We start from the raw sequence: 18957 nt of genomic DNA on the forward strand, positions 1-18957 counted from the left end.
TAAATAAATAAATACTCACACATACATACCAGATACCAGAGAGAGTGAGCGTGGTGTAGTGGTTAGAGTGCTGGACTAGGACTGGGGAGACCTGAGTTCAAATCCCCATTCAACCATGAGACTTGCTGGGTGACTCTGGGCTAGTCACTTTTCTCTCAGACTAACTTACTTCACAGGGTTGTTGTGAAAGACAAACTTAAGTATATAGTACACTGCTCTGGGCTCCTTGGAGGAAGAGCGGGATATAAATAATAATAATAATAATACCCACCCACCAATGTTCCCTCTAACAAAGATTTTCAGATGTTGTGGACTACAACTCACATAACCCCCAAGCAAAGGCTATTGCAGCTGGGGATTCTGGGAGTTGTAGTCAACAACATCTGGGAATCCCTGCTAGAGGGAACACTGCCACCCCCACACAAAAGACACCTGCAACAGCCACTGGAGAGATGCCATGCTGGGCTAAATTGTGGCAATTGGCCTCTTGCTGCTAAATATAAGAGAGCCACCACTTTTAGAAGGTGCTTCTTGCCCAGTTAGCAGTTCCCAATTTTGCCCCACCCCCCACTTCCAGCATTTCATCACACTTTCATGTTACCAAGAAACAAAACCTGTAATTATGTAAATAGAAGGAGTAGGTTTGATCTCCAGTGGCTGGCCTCATTCAGGACAGAGGAGAGACTTCTTTCCCACCCCTCTGGTCTCCCTAAATCACTCCTTTACTTTCTCCTGTTTAAGTTAATGGCTGGCATTTATTCCCACGAGAACAAGTAAGTTAGCCTGGAAATGTTTGACTGAAATTAATGACGAGAACCGAGTAGGAACACTACTGCTTGTGAAAGGGAACTCCCTGGTGAATGAGTTGTGTCCTATATCAATCGGTTTTCCTTTGCGTCCCTTGAGAGATGTGCAGCCCAAATCAGCATGTTTACCTGGAGCTGCCCTACTGGTGGGCATGCAGACCGACTAACGACGTGCTTGTGCAACTGTGTTGCATTGGTGCAAGGCAGGCTGTTGTACTAGCTAGTTTGGGCTAAGTCTGAAGCTTGCATTCCACACTAGTGGTGCACTAACACAGACATGCTTGCACTAGCACAACGTGGTGTGCAACCTGTGGCATGCCGCGTATGTTTGCCAGTGAACCTTTGGATGCAAAAGCACCATTCTGAAAATCCCCATGACTTAGCTATGTGATCTTCTTGTACGAGCACAGCTTTGCTGGATGGCCGCCATTGTGTTCTATGAGACTGACTCCCATGTATGGCATTTCAGCCTTAAGCACATGCTCAGCTCTCTTCCACTGAAAGATGGAACCCCAAAATGGCAAACTTTGGCTGGATCATTAACTCTTCCTTCTCAAGGTGACCCTGCAACGTCCACAGCAGTCCCAACTATTGTTTACAACGGTAGAAATCTAATAATAACATCAATAGATAACAGTAGCACATTTTGTTTCCAAGTCAGTTTTTAAAAGAGAAAGTGCATAAGAAAACAGCCACAGCGTGAATATCATTTTATATTGCATTTGAGGCAGTTGTCTCCATGCAGAAGTCTAGTAGATTCTCTCCATACCACTACAAATCTAAAAATAAAATTGCTTTGATGTGGCAAAAATCTTCTAGTTTGTATAGCTTGTATAATGGGAAGATCATATTGTGTATTTAGAACCAAGTTAAAATAGCTCCTGACAATGAAGAATGTTTTTACTAATTTAGGAATCATTAAACTACACTATTATTATTATTATTATTATTATTATTATTATTATTATTATTATTAACATTTTATATCCCGCTCTTCCTCCAAGGAGCCCAGAGCGGTGTACTACATACTTAAGTTTCTCCTCACAACAACCCTGTGAAGTAGGTTAGGCTGAGAGAGAAGTGACTGACCCAGAGTCACCCAGCTAGTTTCATGGCTGGATGAGGATTTGAATTTGGGTCTCCCCGGTCCTAGTCCAGCACTCTAACCACTATACCATGCTGGCTCTCATTATGTCTTAAATAAGAGCTCACTTTGTTTTAAAAGGATAAAACAGCGTTTAAGAACAGTTAAATAAAGCAAAAGAAGTTGCCAATTTCATTAGAATCTAGTGAAAGGGCTAAGAGATTAGAGCACAACAAATAGGTAGATTCATACATCATAGGAAAACATGACTTCTTGCAACAGGAATGAGCCTGGGAAATATGCAGGCTTGCATACTCCTCCCCTCACTCTTGTCCTTTTCTTTCATGTGCAAGAGGAGAAGAATGAAAGCTTCCACTTTCTGTTTGAAGTCAACTACAGTTCCATGTTAAGCTATGAACACGGCGATCAGACAGTGGATTCAGATCCTGGTTTGTTACCTAAATATGATTTGAGTAAACCAAATCAGAGTTCCCCAGATTCACATGTAATCGAGAACTGTGGTCTACTTCAAACCAAAAGTGGAAGCTTTCACTCTTGACTTGCATACAGCCTACAGTTTTCCCAGACTCATGCTTCTAGTGGGAAACCATGGCAGGGACGGAGCCACCATTGTGTGAATGGGTTCAAAGAACCTGGGCCGCCACCCTCGGGGGTCGTGCCTTGTGCCCCAGCCATGCCCCCTGCATCTGACGTCAGATGCAGGTGGTGTGGTTTTGCTTGCAAATGGGGACACACATCCCATTTGTGAGAAAATTCCCAGGAGCAGCATTTCCCAGGAGATGCATTCCCGGGAGATGCATTCCTGGGAGATGCATTCCTGGTCAGGCTTCTCAAAAACGGAGGCGCACAGCCTTTTAAAGCAGGGAAAGCTGCTCCCGGCCATGCTGCGAACATGGCGCTGGCTGGAATTTCCTCGCAAATGGGGCACGTGGCCCCATTTGTGAGTGAAACCATGCCCCCTGCGTCTGATGTCAGATGCAGGAGGCATGGCTGGGTGCACTAGCGGTGGGCTAAACCAAGCCTGCCGCTGGCCTCCCTATGCCACTAAACCATGGATTCCCCTTGCAGCTGCAGTGCCAAGTGTTACTCTCATCGTTCGGAGAACAGAAGAGAGATGATGGGACAGTAGTAAAGAATAAGACAAACTGTCCAACAGAACTAGAAGAGTTAAAATTAATATTATTGCATGCAAAGTGTGTTCTCTCTAGCAAAAGCTCTTTCATGGAGGCATGCTATTCCATTACTGAGGAGTTATTCAATCCAATCTGTTTTCTAATGCAGAAACCCCACGGCTGTCCCCATATATAGTGCTCCGGTGCCTGCAGGAGCAAGACTGCGACCTATCCAAACAGGACTGGGCGCTCCTTTCCGAGGTTGTCTTGGCACTCATTCCATATATTCTAAGATGAAGCATTGATAGGGTAGATTATATTATGCCTAATGAGAGTATATAATGCACTTTCAGCCTGCAATCAACAGTCTTGGGAATCTGACTCCAATAGTTATTCCTTCCCATTTGACATATATGCGACAATTTATACATTGGGTGTGAATAACCAAAGCCAGAATAATCTTAAGAAACAGTCTCACCTAAAGATGCAAATGACTCATTCTGTAAAGAGCAATTGCTGAGGAGCACAGATTTCAAGTTAGGTAAAAATCGGAGCCGGCTGAGAAGGTGTTCAGAAGACATCCCAACACTTTTATTTGATGACAAATTCAGCTCTTTAAGGTTTGACAAAAGAGGAATTATCTGGGCTAAGAAAATATCAAAAAATTATACAGAGGAATTGTAATAAAAATTGGCTAAACAAATCAAAAGCACAGAAAGTGGATATCCCTTTCTTCCATTCTCCTCTGTCACTCTCTTCCTAGACTCAATTTCTAAATTATTTGAAAACAGAAAAATGGAAGCAACATTAAGTTTTGCAAAAACTAGAGATGTCACCTGATTAAATAAATCACAATCGATTATGTCAGTTTTAATTGACAAGTAATTGATTAAATCTGAGTCAATTTACATCTGAATCTACAAATTGCAATGAATCATTTTTTTGCATCGGAATCTGCAATTGCATCTGAATCAATTGACTTCTGAAGTAAAAATATACTTCCACTGCTTTTAGATTATATGTACATGTTGCAGCAACCACCATCTTAGAAGAGGGTACACCTGCCTGCAAATGGCGGGGGTTATATTGGCCGCTTCAGGCAGCAAAATGTCTTGGACCACCCTTGTGTAAAGGGTTGGTCTAGATAATATATTGCCCCTTGTACTGAAATTATGCTACAATTCATTAAGATGTTATTTATTATTTATTTAGCATATTTGTATAACACCCCCTACCGAAGTCTCTAGGCAGTTTACAACATTAAAACAAACCAAATTTTTTAAAAACAATTTTAAAACATATACAACTTCAAATTTCTTAGACAATTTCTTAGTTCATATCTTACTTAAGACTGTCATGTCCTCTTCTGTAATACAACACTGATGAAGATCCAGGACTTCAAGGTGACTTAGACCGGACAACTGAGCTGCTGAGTTCTGGAAACCTCCTCCAATTCCTTTATTGCATGACACGTCTAATGTTCTTAGTTCCAGTAAGTGTTCTAAAGCAGCACCTGCAATTGAAATGGCAAAAAGAATCAAATTGCCAATAATCAAGGCCATTTGCTATTAGCCCCTTTTGTTCCCTTCTGTCATTCCTATTTCTGTGGCTCCTGTTGCAGAACTAATGCGAAATAATCAAATTTAAAATTTGACAAAATTTCAGAATTCATATTTGATTTTTCAAATTTCAAACATATTCAAATTATACTTTAAAACTTTTACTTTCAAAGATCTGATTTATCAGTTGAGCTGAAACATATTTGCATGGGCATCTGCATGGGAATCAGCTTTTTTGGGTTAGGGCAAAATATACACATAGTATGTCGATAGAAATCAAGATACAACAGGATGTAACCAATGTTAACCCTGCATAGAGTAGATCCATTGAAATAACTGAAAGTTAGTCATGACAAAGGCTGCAATCTTATATACAACCTACTAGTAATAATTTAGGATTAAGCCCCACTGAATTCAATAAGACTTACTTCTCAGTGAACATGCATAGGATTGTACTCTACATACTATTATTTCAATGTGTCTACTCTAAAGAAGATTAACATGAGGTAAAGGTAAAGTGTGCCGTCAAGTTGATTTCGACTCCTGGCACCCACAGAACCCTGTGGTTTTCTCTGGTAGAATACAGGAGGCGTTTACCATTGCCTCCTCCTGTGCAGTATGAGATAATGCCTTTCAGCATCCTCCTATATCGCTGCTGCCTGATATAGTACCAGCAGGGATTCAAACCAGCAACCTTCTGCTTGTTGGTCAAGCATTTCCCTGCTGCACCACTTAAGGCGACTAACATGAGATACAGCCCAACAAATGTATTACGCATAGACCATCATCAATACAGCATGACCAAAATTTAACACTAAATCAGTTTATTTAGTGACCCCTGCTAACTTGGCAAAGAGGCACCCTTTAACGTGGTGATTCTCTTTATTTAGCAGGGGGAGAGTAACTGGCCCTATTCACCCCCAGCATAGTACCTCCAGTGACGGTTGCTGGTGTCTATCTTGCGTTCTTTTAGATTGTGAGCCCTTTGGGGACAGAGATCCATCTTATTTATTTATTATTTCTATGTGAAAAGCGCCCTGAGAGGTCGAAAAGAAACAGAGGTCGAAAAGAGGTCGAAAAATGTAATCAGGTAAAGAGGACGAAAAATGTAACCAACAAATGCAAGATCTAATAATAACACCAGAATTAATAAGTGAAAGAGCAAAGAAAATGAAAAATTGGACTACGCCAGGCAACGATGAACAGCATGGCTTTTGGCTTTAACACCTAACAAGCCTTCATAAACAACTATCAAAACAGTTCAATCACATGTTGCAAGGGGGTGATATTGAACAATGACTAACAACTGGGAAAACTCATCTCATAATGAAAGACCCAGCAAAAGGTGCAGTTCCAAGTAATTATAGACCTATAACCTGCCTGCCAACCATCTTCAAATTATTAACTGGAATAATAGCAGATGAAGTCATGCAACACTTATGAACTAACAAACAGCTTCCAGTTGAACAGAAAGGAAATTTCCCGAACACCAGAGGCACAAAAGACGAGCTGCTGATTGACAAAATGATTTTAGAATATTGCAAAAGAAGAAAAACAAATCTAAGTGTTGCATGGATTGACTACAAGAAAGCCTTCGATTCATTGCCTCACACATGGATATTAAAATATTTAGAAACAACTGTTGTCAGCAAAAACATTCAGATATTTATTTAAAAAGCAATGAGCATGTGGAGTACACAGTTAACAATCAATGGCAAGACACTTGGACAGGTTAGCATTAGAAGAGGTATTTTCCAAGGGGACTCACTATCCCCTCTGTTGTTTGTAATCGCCATGACTCCAGTTTCACAAATACTAAACAAAACAGGCCTCGGATACCAAACATCTAAAACATCAAGTAAAATCAACCATCTGCTGTACATGGACGATCTGAAGTTGTATGGAAAGACCCCGTCAGAAATTGAATCACTGCTAAACACCGTCTGTATATTCAGTAGCGATATAGCAATGGAGTTTGGACTAGACAAGTGTGCTGCATTAATAATGAACAGAGGGAAAATAAGAAAAACAGAAGGAATAGAACTGCCCAATGGAAGCAAGATCAAGAACCTGGAAGAGAAAGAACATTACAAATACTTGGGCATTCTCCAGGCTGATAACATTGCACACACTGAAGTTAAAAGAAAAATTGGAAGTGAATACATCAGGAGAGTTAGAAAAATCCTAAAGTCCCAACTCAATGGCGGGAATACCATACAAGCCATAAACACCTGGGCTATACCTGTTATCAGATACACTGCAGGAATAATAGACTGGACCCAGGCAGAGCTAGAGACGCTAGACTGTAAGACCAGGAAGATCATGACCATCAATCATGCTCTGCACCCCCACAGTGATGAAGATAGGCTATACCTCCCTCGCAGCTCAGGTGGAAGAGGAATGCTGCAAGTACATCAAACAGTAGAGGAGGAGAAAAGAGGCCTTGAAGAATATATAAGGGACAGTGAAGAAGGTGCACTTCAAATGGTCAATAATGCGAAACTATTCAACACCAATGAAACAAAGCAGGCCTACAAGAAAGAACAAGTCAAGAACAGAGCAGAAAAATGGAGAAATAAGCCCCTGCATGGTCAACATTTGCACAATATAAGTGGAAAATCAGACATCACCAAGACCTGGCAATGGCTTAAGAATGGCAACTTGAAGAAAGAAACAGAGGGTTTAATACTGGCTGCACAAGAACAGGCACTAAGAACAAATGCAATAAGAGCAAAAGTAGAAAAGTCAACAACAAACAGCAAGTGCCGCCTTTGTAAAGAAGCAGATGAAACTGTGGACCACCTAATCAGCTGTTGTCAAAAGATTGCACAGACTGACTACAAAGGCATGACAAGGTAGCAGGGATGATACACTGGAACATCTGCAAAAAATACAAGCTACCTGTAGCCAAACATTGGTGGGACCATAAAATTGAAAAAGTTGAAGAAAATGAAGATGCAAAAATATTATGGGACTTCCGACTACAGACAGACAAACATCTGCCACACAATACACCAGATATAACTGTAGTCGAGAAGAGAGAGAAACAAGTTAAAATAATCGACATAACAATACCAGGGGATAGCAGAATAGAAGAAAAAGAAATAGAAAAAATCACCAAATACAAAGATCTACAAATTGAAATTGAAAGGCTGTGGCAGAAAAAGACCAAAATAATCCCAGTGGTAACTGGCACCCTGGGTGCAATTCCAAAAGACCTTGAAGAGCACCTCAACATCATAGGAGCCACAGAAATCACCATCAGCCAATTACAAAAAGCAACTTTACTGGGAACAGCCTATATTCTGCGACGATATTTATAATAATAACAGCAACAACATTGACAATAAAATTCAGCCATCCCAGGTCCTTGGGAAGGACTTAATGTCTGGATAAAACAAACCAGTCAATAACACCTGTCTGACTGTGTAAATAAATAAATAATAATATTCTACCAAAAGAAAACCACAGGGTTCTGTGGGCGCCAGGAGTCGAAATTGACTTGAGGGCACACTTTACTTTAAGCAAGCCTGGTTGCTTTCTTTCTCTGCATTGTTCTCTGTGAAGCTTTGTGTCCCACCACAACCAGGTAACCAGGAAACCAGCTAACCCCCCTGCATGCCCTCCAGCAATTTGAACACAAAGCTCTCTGAAGGTAAATTTCAGAGAGAGTGCTTTCTCACACAGAGAGGAAATAAACATAAAATCTTTAGCTACCAAACAATACTCAGCCAAAGCAAACAATAGGGGGTAAATAGGGAGATATTTGCAAAACAATCTGCCTTAGGCAAGCTGCAAATTTACAGAGAGAGAAGAGCTTAAGGTCAGGTCGGTTTCAGAGTTGCAGCCAGAAGGACAGAGGAACTTTAACACAAGCAAGTGGTGATTGGGGCTGTGAGGTAAGGAGTTCTCTTGCATCCAAAACTGGGGGGGGGCCTGCCCCCACTCCCTCCATGGACACCCATACTTATTTGTTAAAATATTCTCAAGCAAATTTTCTTACCTTGAACTTTCTTGCAATACATTTTAATTTATATTTCCCTAATTCAATTTTATTTTAAAATTATCTGCTATGGATGCTATCAGATCTAGAGGGTTTTTAAAAAAAAATTAAAAACGTAGTAGCGGCTCACAAAGCGGCAATGCAAGGCGAGAGGCTGGAGCACCGTCCATGCTGCTGCACGCATATAAACACTGTCAACAGTGTTGTGCCCCAAGGTAGCTCTGCTCTGCCATAAAATTGTATAGTTGTGCAACAGACCGCTCATTGGAAACAATGGGTATCCTGTGGAGCAACAGCATTTGTGCAACTTTGCACTGCAACAATATAACTTTGCATCGTAATAATATATCTTTGCACTGCAACAACTTTGCACTTCCCTGGGTGCAACATAGGGGTGTGCATGGAACTGGCTGGCCCGGTTTGGTTCAGATGCGAACTGCACCCGAACCTGACCTGGGCAGTTTGGTCTACCACCCCTCAATGACCCCCTGGTTCGGTTCAGTTGGGGGGGGGGTGGTTCACTAATTATATAATTTTTATTTACCTGTTGCCCCTTTGAGGGGCTTCCAAAAGGCCAAAAAAATGGCCAATGCATGTGTGCAAATGGTCCCTGTGTGGACCTAGGCCATGCCAGGCCTCACAGAGGCCATCTGAGCATGTGTGGCGGCCTCCAAAATGGCTGCCATGCCAGTATACGGAGGCCCGAACCAAAGGATTATTAAAACGGGCTGCGGCAGTGATTTAAGAGGCCAGCGGGGGGAAGGGGAACCTTTGCAGATCCCCCCCCCATGGCCTTTAGGAAGCCCCCCGAAGAGGCAATAGGTAATTTTTTTAAAAAATTAATTTTAAAAAATCACGAACTGGGGTGGGGTGGGGGGTTGGGTTCGATCAGATGGGGGGCGGGGTTCGGTTCTAACCCGAACCCCTGAACTGAACCCCTGAACCCTCCAAACCAGTTTGCGCATCCCTAGCACAACACCATCAACAGAGCTTAGATGCATGTAGCAGCATGCGTGATGCTCCAACCACTCACATTGCATTGGTGGATATGTAAGCCACTGACTTCAGCAAGCTGATACTTAATATTATTGCCTTAATATTTAACATGATTTCAGAAGAAGGTTCTAAGTTCCCTCCCTGGCAGCATCTCCAAGATAGGGCTGAGAGAGATTCCTGCCTGCAACCTCAGAGAAGCCACTGCCAGTCTGTGTAGACAATACTGAGCAAGATGGACCAATGGTCTGACTCGGTATATGGCAGCTTCCTATGTTCCTGGATGCAGGTGTTTTAAAAGTATCCCGCAAGACAAAATTTGAAAGTGAACTTTGAAAATGTGCAAAATACGTTAACTTTGATTTCTGAACTTCCACTGAATGCCAAAGCTGTGCAATATTTGTTCCTAAGTAAACAGCTTACATTTGTGTTAAATATTTCAATCTAAAGTCCTCAGCTCCCAAATCAAAGCCTGCACTTACTTAAACACTGGAATCCATCTTTCTTTAATCCACACATGTGCAAATTGAGTACTTTCAGGCCAGAGACATATTTTAATTCTTGAGCAATACTCTTCAGACAATATCCTACATTTTTATTAATAGACAGGTCCAGTACTTCAAGGCTGTAGGTCCTGTTTAGAAGTTGAGCTGAAAAGTAGAGACAATAGGTTGGTCACAACATATCAAGGCTAAAAACTACTTGTTCCCTAGTTATGGGTTTCTCATGATAATATCTGAGCTCCCATACATAGGATGGCTTCACATAACTGCTGGCAAGGCAGGCAGGAAGGAACACCTCAGTAAAGTAGCAATAACTGGGAGTTAAGGGAGGAGAGCTGGCCTTGTGGTAGCAAGCATGAACTGTCCTCTTTGCTAAGCAGGGTCCACCCTAGTTTGCATTTGAATGGGACACATGTGTGAGCACTGTAAGATATTCTGGGGCAGCTCTGGATGAGCATCTGCCTGCTTGCATTTCAGTAGGTTCCAAGTTCTTGCCCTGGCATCTCCAAGATAGGGCTGAGAGAGACTCCTGCCTGCAAACTTGGTGAAGCCACTGCCAGTCTGTGTAGACAATACTGAGCTAGATGGAACAGTGGTATAAGGACTTGGTATAAGGCAGCTTCCTACGTATGTTCCTATGAGTGTGCACTCCCAGTGTGCATGATGAATGATCCACTCTGGTTCCCATGCCAATTGCCAACTTCTGCCCAAATTTCACCTGAGATTCTCTGCTCAGCTTCAGATCTCAGCATCAAGTGGGTGGAGGATCTTGGGCAAAAGTCGGGCAGAAGTCAGCAAGCCAGTGCCCACTTGGGCGGGTTCAGATGATGCTCCTGCCAGGAGCACACCCTCTTTGGGAGTCTCTGGTTCCTGGCTTACTGACCTGGCAATAGTGTGAAGCCACCCATACTAACTGCTCAAGGTAAAGATCTCAGCCATTAGAAAGCTGACAGTCCAGCACAGGCTTGCTCAATTTAGCTTCCCTCCCACCAGCTGTTTTTGGACTACAACACCCATAATTCCCAGCCACAGTGGCCAATAGCCAGGGATTATGGGAGTTGTAGGCCAACATCTGCAGAAGGGCCGAAGTTGAGCAGCCTTGGTCCAGCAGCTTAGAAACTAAGAAGTGAATGGTCTATCAGGTTAAATGGGGAACACTTATTGCTTAAGGACAGGAGGGCCTGTGTGCTGTTGGCAAGAAGGGAATGGAGGGGCGTGGAAAATCTGGGGCCAAGCAGCATTTTTTTTTACTAACGTTCTGACCATGCCTCTCATTCAGGTAATTTTTTTTTTAAAAAATATGTATAACAAAAAATGTAATTATGACTTGCCATGTCCCTAGGCCTTCCTTTGTGGGCACCTCAGTTCCTTATATAAACCAAAAATAACTCTTTGCTAGTAGCATATAGCACAAAAGAATGACTAAGAAGGTAGGTAGGTGCAGAGGGTTTAACCCACATTTCCTAAAATAGGTTTATTATTAGGAAATCCAAGGCACTTGGAATTCAAAATCTAAAAAATAAATAATATAGCTCTGAATCAACCTAGAAAACAAATTCCCTTTCTCCTATTATGTATAAAAGACAAATTGCAGATATGCTTCTGTTATCCAGTTTCTGAAAGTTCTTGTTAAGGCTATTTCAAAGGGTCCAAGATTACTCCAGCCACGTGGTCTTGGGGCTCTTCAGCTTAGCCATGTTTAAAGTAAAGTGTGCCGTCAAGTTGATTTCAACTCCTGGCGCCCACAGAGCCCTGTGGTTTTCTTTGGTAGAATACAGGAGGGGTTTACCATTGCCATCTCCTGCACAGTATTTGCAGCACCTTCCTTTATCGCTGCTGCCCTATATAGGTGCCTGGGAAACATACCAGTAGGGATTCGAACCGGTAACCTTCTGCTTGTTAGTCAAGTATTTCCCCGCTGCACCACTTAAGGTGTAGCCATGTTTAAGGTTGCCATATTCAAGCTTCCCAAATCCGGGTGGCCCAACTTGCATATTATGCAAATCATGCTGAAACTAATTTGCATTTTTATTTATTTGACATATTTGTACTTTCCCCTCCTTGGCCCTCCCATGTGATTGGATCCAGAATAAAATCTGGGCAGGGTATTTGAAATCCATGTAAATCTGGGTGGAATTTAGCAGCCGGGTGGAGAAGCCAAAATCCAGGGGATACCCTAGATTCCAGGGGACATTATTTATTATTTATTATTATTTATTTGATTTCTATACTGCCCTTCCAAAAATGGTTCTTGTTCTTCTCTTGTTCACACAGAGAAATAATAAATAAATAAGATGGATCCCTGTCCCCAAAGGGCTCACAATCTAAAAGAAATATAAGATAGACACAAGCAACAGTCACTGGATGTACTGTGCTGAGAGTGGATATGGCCAGTTACCTTCCCCCTGATAAATAAAGAGAACCACCATGTTAAAAGGTGCCTCTTTGCCAATTTAGCAACCCTAGCCATGTTTCTCTCATGCAAGCAACTGAACATTCAAAAGAAATTGCATCCGTATGTCATGACCTCTTACCTAGTGACTGACCATCTTCAGGCTTTAAACAGCAATCTGTCACCTTTAGTGTTTTAAGTTTACAGCCTTTGGCGATTTTGGGGGTTAGAAGGGAAAAGCTCCCACCAATGTCGTTATTCCATGATAAATCCAGTGCTTCAAGGTGTGGAAGGACTTCAAGAGCTTCTCCTGTAACAAAGCATCTAGAATAAGTGCTACTATTTTACAAATTGATTTAAATCCATATGAATTTAAACACTCGTTAGTAATGAGACCACTGTCTGCCATCTAAACATTTGTTTAAGAGTATGCAAGAACATAATTGTTCCAGCACGTCTATTCATCACATACACTGAAGATCACAATATGCTTCCTCTGTTTACTATGGAGTGACACTGTGACAGCACCACTGTTCTCCTACTGTCAAGCATTAACAACAACAATTTATATACTGCTTTTCAACAAAAGTTTTCAAAACAGTTTACAGAGAGAAATAATAAATAAATAAATAAATAAGATGGCTCCCTGTCCCCGCAGGGCTCACAATCTAAAAAGAAACACAAGATGGACACCAGCAACAGTCACTGGAGGTCCTGTGCTGGGGGTGGATAGGACCTGTTTTTCTTCCCTTGCTCAATAAAGAGAATCACCACATTTAAAAAGGATCTCTTTGCCCAGTTAGCAGGGGGATTAATGCAGATTAGAATCCCACTACACTACCAAACATGCACTGAAAGGACAAGGAAAATCTACCTTCTTACCACACTTTTAGCCACCTTGGTTGCATTTATGTGCTTGCTAGATTTATATTCTGATCTTCCTCCTAGGAGCAGAGGGCTGTGTACAAGTCCCACCCCCACCATTTTATCCTCACAACAACCCTGTGAGATAGGCTAGAGCAAGGATTCTCAACGTTGGGTCCCCGGATGTTAGTGGACTTCAGCTCCCATAATCTTCAAACAAAGGCCAATGGGGCTAGGGATTATGGGAGCTGAAGTCCAATAACATCTGGGGACCCAACGTTGAGAATCCCTGGGCTAGAGTGAAAGATAGTGACTGGCACAAAGCCAACCAGTAAGCTTTATGTCTGAATGGAGATTTGAATTCCAGTCCTGGTCCCTAAGTAAGCATGACAGTGGCTGACATCCAGCGCAGCTTTCCGGTAGCAGGGCAGGAAGGGCAGGCTTCGTCACTACCACTCTGACTGTTCAACCTTAGGCACACACTAGGGGGGGAGCAAATTTTGACACAGTTTACTCTGCCTCAGGAAGTGTCCTGTGTAGTGTTACCCAAAAATATGTTCCCAAGGGTTGCACAGGCCCTTCGGTGGCATGGTTCCTGAGACAGAATGAATTGTCTAAATTTAAATTTTCGCCATGTTACGTGTCCAAAGGGTTGATACCAAAAATAAAAGTGGGGTATATCTGTCTAGCAGACATATTTCTCAGAGAACATTCTTTCAGGAACCTTCAAAGCTCAGCTGTCTATTTGTAGCTAAGATGCTGTCTTAATTTTGCAATGCAATTCGCCTCAGGTCTCTATTCCAGGAGGAGCATGTCCCTCCCTAAAACAAATATAGTTTAGCAGCTATCAAAAGTTGTGCCTTTCCACTTCATATATGTTTTGGTTAGAGCCATTATGGGTAGATAATTCTTTAGCTATTTTCAGGCTCCAGTTTTGTAACTACCAATGTAGCATTTGTGTCTTTAAACATATACACATACATAAACACACATCAATTTTGGCAGAAAATAGATGAACATTACATTAATGTTTAGGATTGCCTTGCCCATATTAACCTGCTCAGACTGTAAGGTCAGCTACAGAGGTCCTCCTCTTTGGCCCACTGTTAACAGAAATATATTTGAAGTGTACCAGCGGTAAGACCTTTTCGCTGACCACATTCAGCTCTATTTTTCACCTGACATGGATCCCAGACAATCTGGGGTCTGCTCCAAAATGGATCAGTAGAGACAGACTCTCCAAATTCAGGTTAAAAATCCGGGTACGACAGAATTCACTGGCATCTCTGATGAAACTACCCAGTGCAAGAACCTTTTGGAGCTGAAGTTGTTTTATGCAGCTGCTGAATGATACCTAAAGAAGCAACATCCTTGGCTGTTAGTCTGCAGTTGCTCAATCGGAGAACTTTTAGCTCTTGCAGATGTTTGAACTGAAGGGCAAGAGGCTCAAGAGCTCCTCCTATGAAATCATTCCAGGAAAGATCAATCTCTTCCAGGTCTGGCAGCAAAGGTATCATGGCAACTAGAGGAAAAAGCAAACAACAGATAAAGCAATGTGACCTGGCAAATGTAGGCATATGCATTAACATTTCTTGAGACACATTATTATTATTTTGTGCTAGTGCAGTGTTGTTAATCTGGACATCAATCCACGGAATGAAGGAGGTACAGCAGAGCAGAACAATTATTCACCAGCCCCAGTCTCCACACTACCCATAGCTGAACACCAACCCACCACACTTCTTTCTACCTGGTGGCGGCAGCCATGGCAGTCACCACCACTGCCCTCTGCCTCCAGGCTGCAGCTAAACTGATCCCCTTCTCCCTGACTTTTGAAAATGCAGGGACAGGGAACAAGTAGTGTGGTCTCTCCATCTGGAGGCAGAGGAGCAGCAGTGGCAGTGGGTGGTGAACAAAGGGCACCCTCCACCATTTTCGCCAATCCACCATCTGAAATGGCTGCCTCACCAGGCCCCACGGTTGGATTGGCTGTGTGTTCTTCAAGGTGCCACAAGACTCTTTTTTGTTCATGAAGTCTATACATGTAGCTGCATTTGCTTGCATTCACCCTTTGTTTCCCTTGGCTCTTCTCTCCCTCCCCTATCTTGCTCCTCTGTCAAGTGTTGGGTGTACACATTTTGGAGAAAGAGACTGTCTTGTAGTTCATGCTGTAAAAGTAAGAGTAAAGTTGTGCTGTTGAGTCAGTGTAGATGCCTGGTGGCCACAGAATCCTGTGGTTGTCTTTGGTAGAATACAGAAGGGGTTTACCATTGCCATCTCCTGCGCAGTATGAGATGATGCCTTCCAGCATCTTCCTATATTGTGGCTGCCCGATATAGGTGTATCCCACACACTGTTGTATAAATAATGGGTAAAATAATAATAATAGGAGGAACACTTGAGAAAGGACTTGAGGGGGAGAGGGAAGTGTTTTGACGAGCAAAGAGAAGGCAGTTGCAGCAGACACAACAAGCAACAGATTACAAGCGAAAGAGTGGAAGAAAGAGACAAAAAGGTCTGACCACAATGCCTGGGTTGGTTTCAAAACCTCTGCAAGCCTCAGTGTTTCTTTATTAAGCAGATTCTCTAGCACTATTCACACATTATGTTGTACAAGTGTGCCAATGTCTGTATACTGGTACATGTTGTTGTGTGAATGACCTGTATTAATCTTAAAAGTGCACTTGGGTCAGCCCCCTCAAATGCAGATAGGAAGTGTGCTGCTGTACCCATGTTCCACATAATGTGTGAATAAACTGTACCTGTGTGCAGACTGTACACCTGTATGTCCCAGGTGCTACACACTTGTATGAGAATTGAACATAATCTGTGAATCAGGCTTCTGAATTCTACAGGTAACAAAAACAAATTAAAGTCCTGTTATACTGCTAGGAAAATGTATGTTGTGTGAACGACTGGTATAACAAAATGGAGACTTACTGAGTGCCGTTATGTCTGTTGCATTCAATGCACAATTATTTAAGTCCAAAACTTTGTTATTGGGCTGTTTGCCCCATTTCTTCAAGAACTGTGTGACTCTCCAATGACACAATGCCGAGCCTGCTTTAGAAATAGAAAGTGGCAGATTATCTGCAGAACAACAATGGGAAGCTAGTAAAGTGGCTAGTAGTTCCACAGCACCGGTGCATCTGCACTCCCTCCTCATGCCTCCTGTTTGCTTACCCACTGTCCTTGCTTGCAAAAACCCTGCTCAGACTCAGGCATTTCGCTCTAGTTTGCGAGAGCCAACAAATCTGGACTTTTCTTTCAGCCTCTTTTGTTTGGGGACCCAGAGACCCCAGGTTCTCACCCATCACTTGAGGCTCCAGTGGGGTTAATTCCTTCTCAGCAACGATGCTCCTAGCTCTGGGCATCTGAAGGATGTCATCTGATCTCCACTTGGTTTTAAGGCTAACTTTGGCCCCTTCTGCTCCAATCCGGTGTGGTGAAGTTGTCCCCCCTCCCCACTCTCTTGCTCCCTTCCACATTGTTCCTTCTTCCTCTGCTGAACTGTAGCCAGCCCATCCCTGGCTGGCCGGCCTAGGCAGACGGTAACCTTGTAAGTCCTCCTGTAAATTAGGCCTCCAGGACTAGAAGGTGATTTACAACTTTTTTGAGGCTATTCACAAGAGATTGGGCGGCTCGCTGAGAGAGTCCAGTCCAGTTTTGCATGTTTGTGTGAACCACTGGGATTGGGCTCTTAGGAACATAGGAAGCTGCCTTATAACCAGGGGCGTAATGATGGGGGGGGGCAGGCAGGGCACGTGCCCTGGGCGCCACTCTGGTGGGTCACGTGGGGGGGGCACCAAAAAGTGGCATGCCCCCCGACCTCCCCAGATCGCGCGTCGGTGGCGGGCGGCGGCGGGAATGAGCGCAGCGGTGGCGGGCGGCGGCGGATCGCCAGTGCAGCAGAGCGACGCCGAGGCCTGCCGTCTGGCCCGGCGTCACTTCCCAACTGCACAGGCAGTTACACAGAATGAACTGCGCAGGCGCGCCTTGCAGTTGGGAAGTGACACCGGGCCAGACGGCAGGCCTCGGCGTCGCTCTGCTGCACTCGGCGATCCGCCGCCACCGCTGCGCTCACTCCTGCCGCCGCCTGCCACCGCCACGCGATCTGCCGCCGCCTGCCACCGCCATGCTCACTCCCGCCACCGCCACGCGATCTGCCGCCGCCCGCAACCACCGCGCTCACTCCAGACAGGGGGGCGCAGGTATGTGGCGGGGCGGGTGGGGGTGGGGGAGGGCACAATTTCAGGGGCAGAGCTTGCCCTGGGTGCCGTTTCCCCCGTTACGCCTCTGCGTATAACAAGTCAGACCATTGGTCTATCTAGCTCAGTATTGTCTTCACAGACTGGCAGCGGCTTCTCCAAGGTTGCAGGCAGGAATCTCTCTCAGCCCTATCTTGGAGAAGCCATGGAGGGAACTTGGAACCTTCTGCTCTTCCCAGAGCGGCTCCATCCCCTGAGGGGAATATCTTGCAGTGCTCACACATCAAGTCTCCCATTCAGATGCAACCACGGCAGACCCTTCTTAGCTAAGGGGGCAAGTCACGCTTGCTACCACAAGACCAGCTCTCCTCGATCCCAGTGGCTACACAGCAGCAAACCTGCCAAAGTAGCCTCCTAGTTAAACGAAGTTAAGGGAGCGAGTGCTCCCTTACCCCTTTTAAAAAAAAAAGTGTGTCTGCCACAGCTGCTTGAAGCCATGGCGGGCACACTCATGGGAGATCATGGGGGATCTCAGTAATGCACCGCACACTTGTGCGGTGCACTATTGGGACACCGGAGGTGGGGCACTGCACAGCGGCACTTCCCTGAACCCGACCCCTGGAGCTGGAGCTGCTGGGGAAGCTGCTGCTCATCTACTTCCGGGGTAGGTCTTACTTTCGGGAAAACAGGGTAGGTGGGTGATCTGCCTGCCCAGGGAAGGGTGAGTGATCGTTTGCGGGGAGGTTTGGGCAAACTCCCTCTCCCCACAGACCACCGAGGAGCTCTTCTCTGTGATTGCGAGAAGAGCTCCAGAATCCTTTTCAATACTTAGTCTTCTCTTCTACCCCCTTGTTTCTAAACTTGTAATAAAACTCTTAAAAAAAAAATACAAAAAAACTTTCTTTGTATTTCGACTGTGTGGGGTTGGTAGTGTATTTTAATGCTCTGAATAGTTGCAGCCCTGATTGCAACCATTCTATACCGTTTCCAAGTAGAGCCTTAATGAACTCATAGGGGCTGACTCCCAGGTAACTGTTGTGTGCATAGGATTGCAACCTAAGGATATATCCCAGAAATGTTGGTATTGTGAGACATAGAGAGAAAAGGCTTGCTTTAAAAAAAAGGAAAAGTGTGCATGTGCATAATTGTGAGAAGAAAGGAAATTAGTGGGCTCGGGTGGAAACTTCTCATTATCAGAACTTGTGCTAATAGTACGCTTTCTTGGGCTAGGTTTTACAGCTGACAGTGGTACAGCTGACTCCAGTGATCACTTGGCGGGGGACATGATCACACCAACAGTGAGTCTGCAAAAACAAGATGGCTCAGAGAGCCATGGTCTATTCACCTTCACCTTGCATTTATTTTGCCAGAGTATGAGGAGATTCTCACAATCCACCAAAAGCGGGCTAAGG

The 18957-nt window shown here is 43.9% G+C and overlaps 2 protein-coding genes across 3 annotated transcripts in view; one reads left to right on the plus strand and one right to left on the minus strand.

Annotated features, from left to right (window-relative positions):
• LRRC31 (leucine rich repeat containing 31) overlaps nucleotides 1-16825 on the minus strand; it is a 20930-nt gene extending 4105 nt beyond the window's left edge. Inside the window, exons 1-7 of the mRNA XM_053309015.1 lie at nucleotides 16648-16825; nucleotides 16278-16427; nucleotides 14692-14859; nucleotides 12616-12783; nucleotides 10061-10228; nucleotides 4369-4536; nucleotides 3502-3669 (exon numbers count right to left, since the gene is read on the minus strand). Of these exons, the coding sequence (XP_053164990.1) occupies nucleotides 3502-3669; nucleotides 4369-4536; nucleotides 10061-10228; nucleotides 12616-12783; nucleotides 14692-14859; nucleotides 16278-16427; nucleotides 16648-16825 (1168 nt within the window). The remainder of the gene's footprint in view (nucleotides 1-3501; nucleotides 3670-4368; nucleotides 4537-10060; nucleotides 10229-12615; nucleotides 12784-14691; nucleotides 14860-16277; nucleotides 16428-16647) is intronic.
• A 1950-nt stretch (nucleotides 16826-18775) lies between these two features.
• The window catches only part of SAMD7 (sterile alpha motif domain containing 7), a 47641-nt gene continuing 47459 nt past the window's right edge, over nucleotides 18776-18957 (plus strand). For both annotated transcript variants that reach the window (XM_053305097.1, XM_053305098.1), the window contains exon 1: nucleotides 18776-18843. The gene's annotated coding sequence lies outside the window, so the exon portion shown is untranslated. The remainder of the gene's footprint in view (nucleotides 18844-18957) is intronic.

This window comes from Hemicordylus capensis, chromosome 3 (genome assembly GCF_027244095.1).
Source record: "Hemicordylus capensis ecotype Gifberg chromosome 3, rHemCap1.1.pri, whole genome shotgun sequence".
NCBI lineage: Eukaryota > Metazoa > Chordata > Lepidosauria > Squamata > Cordylidae > Hemicordylus > Hemicordylus capensis.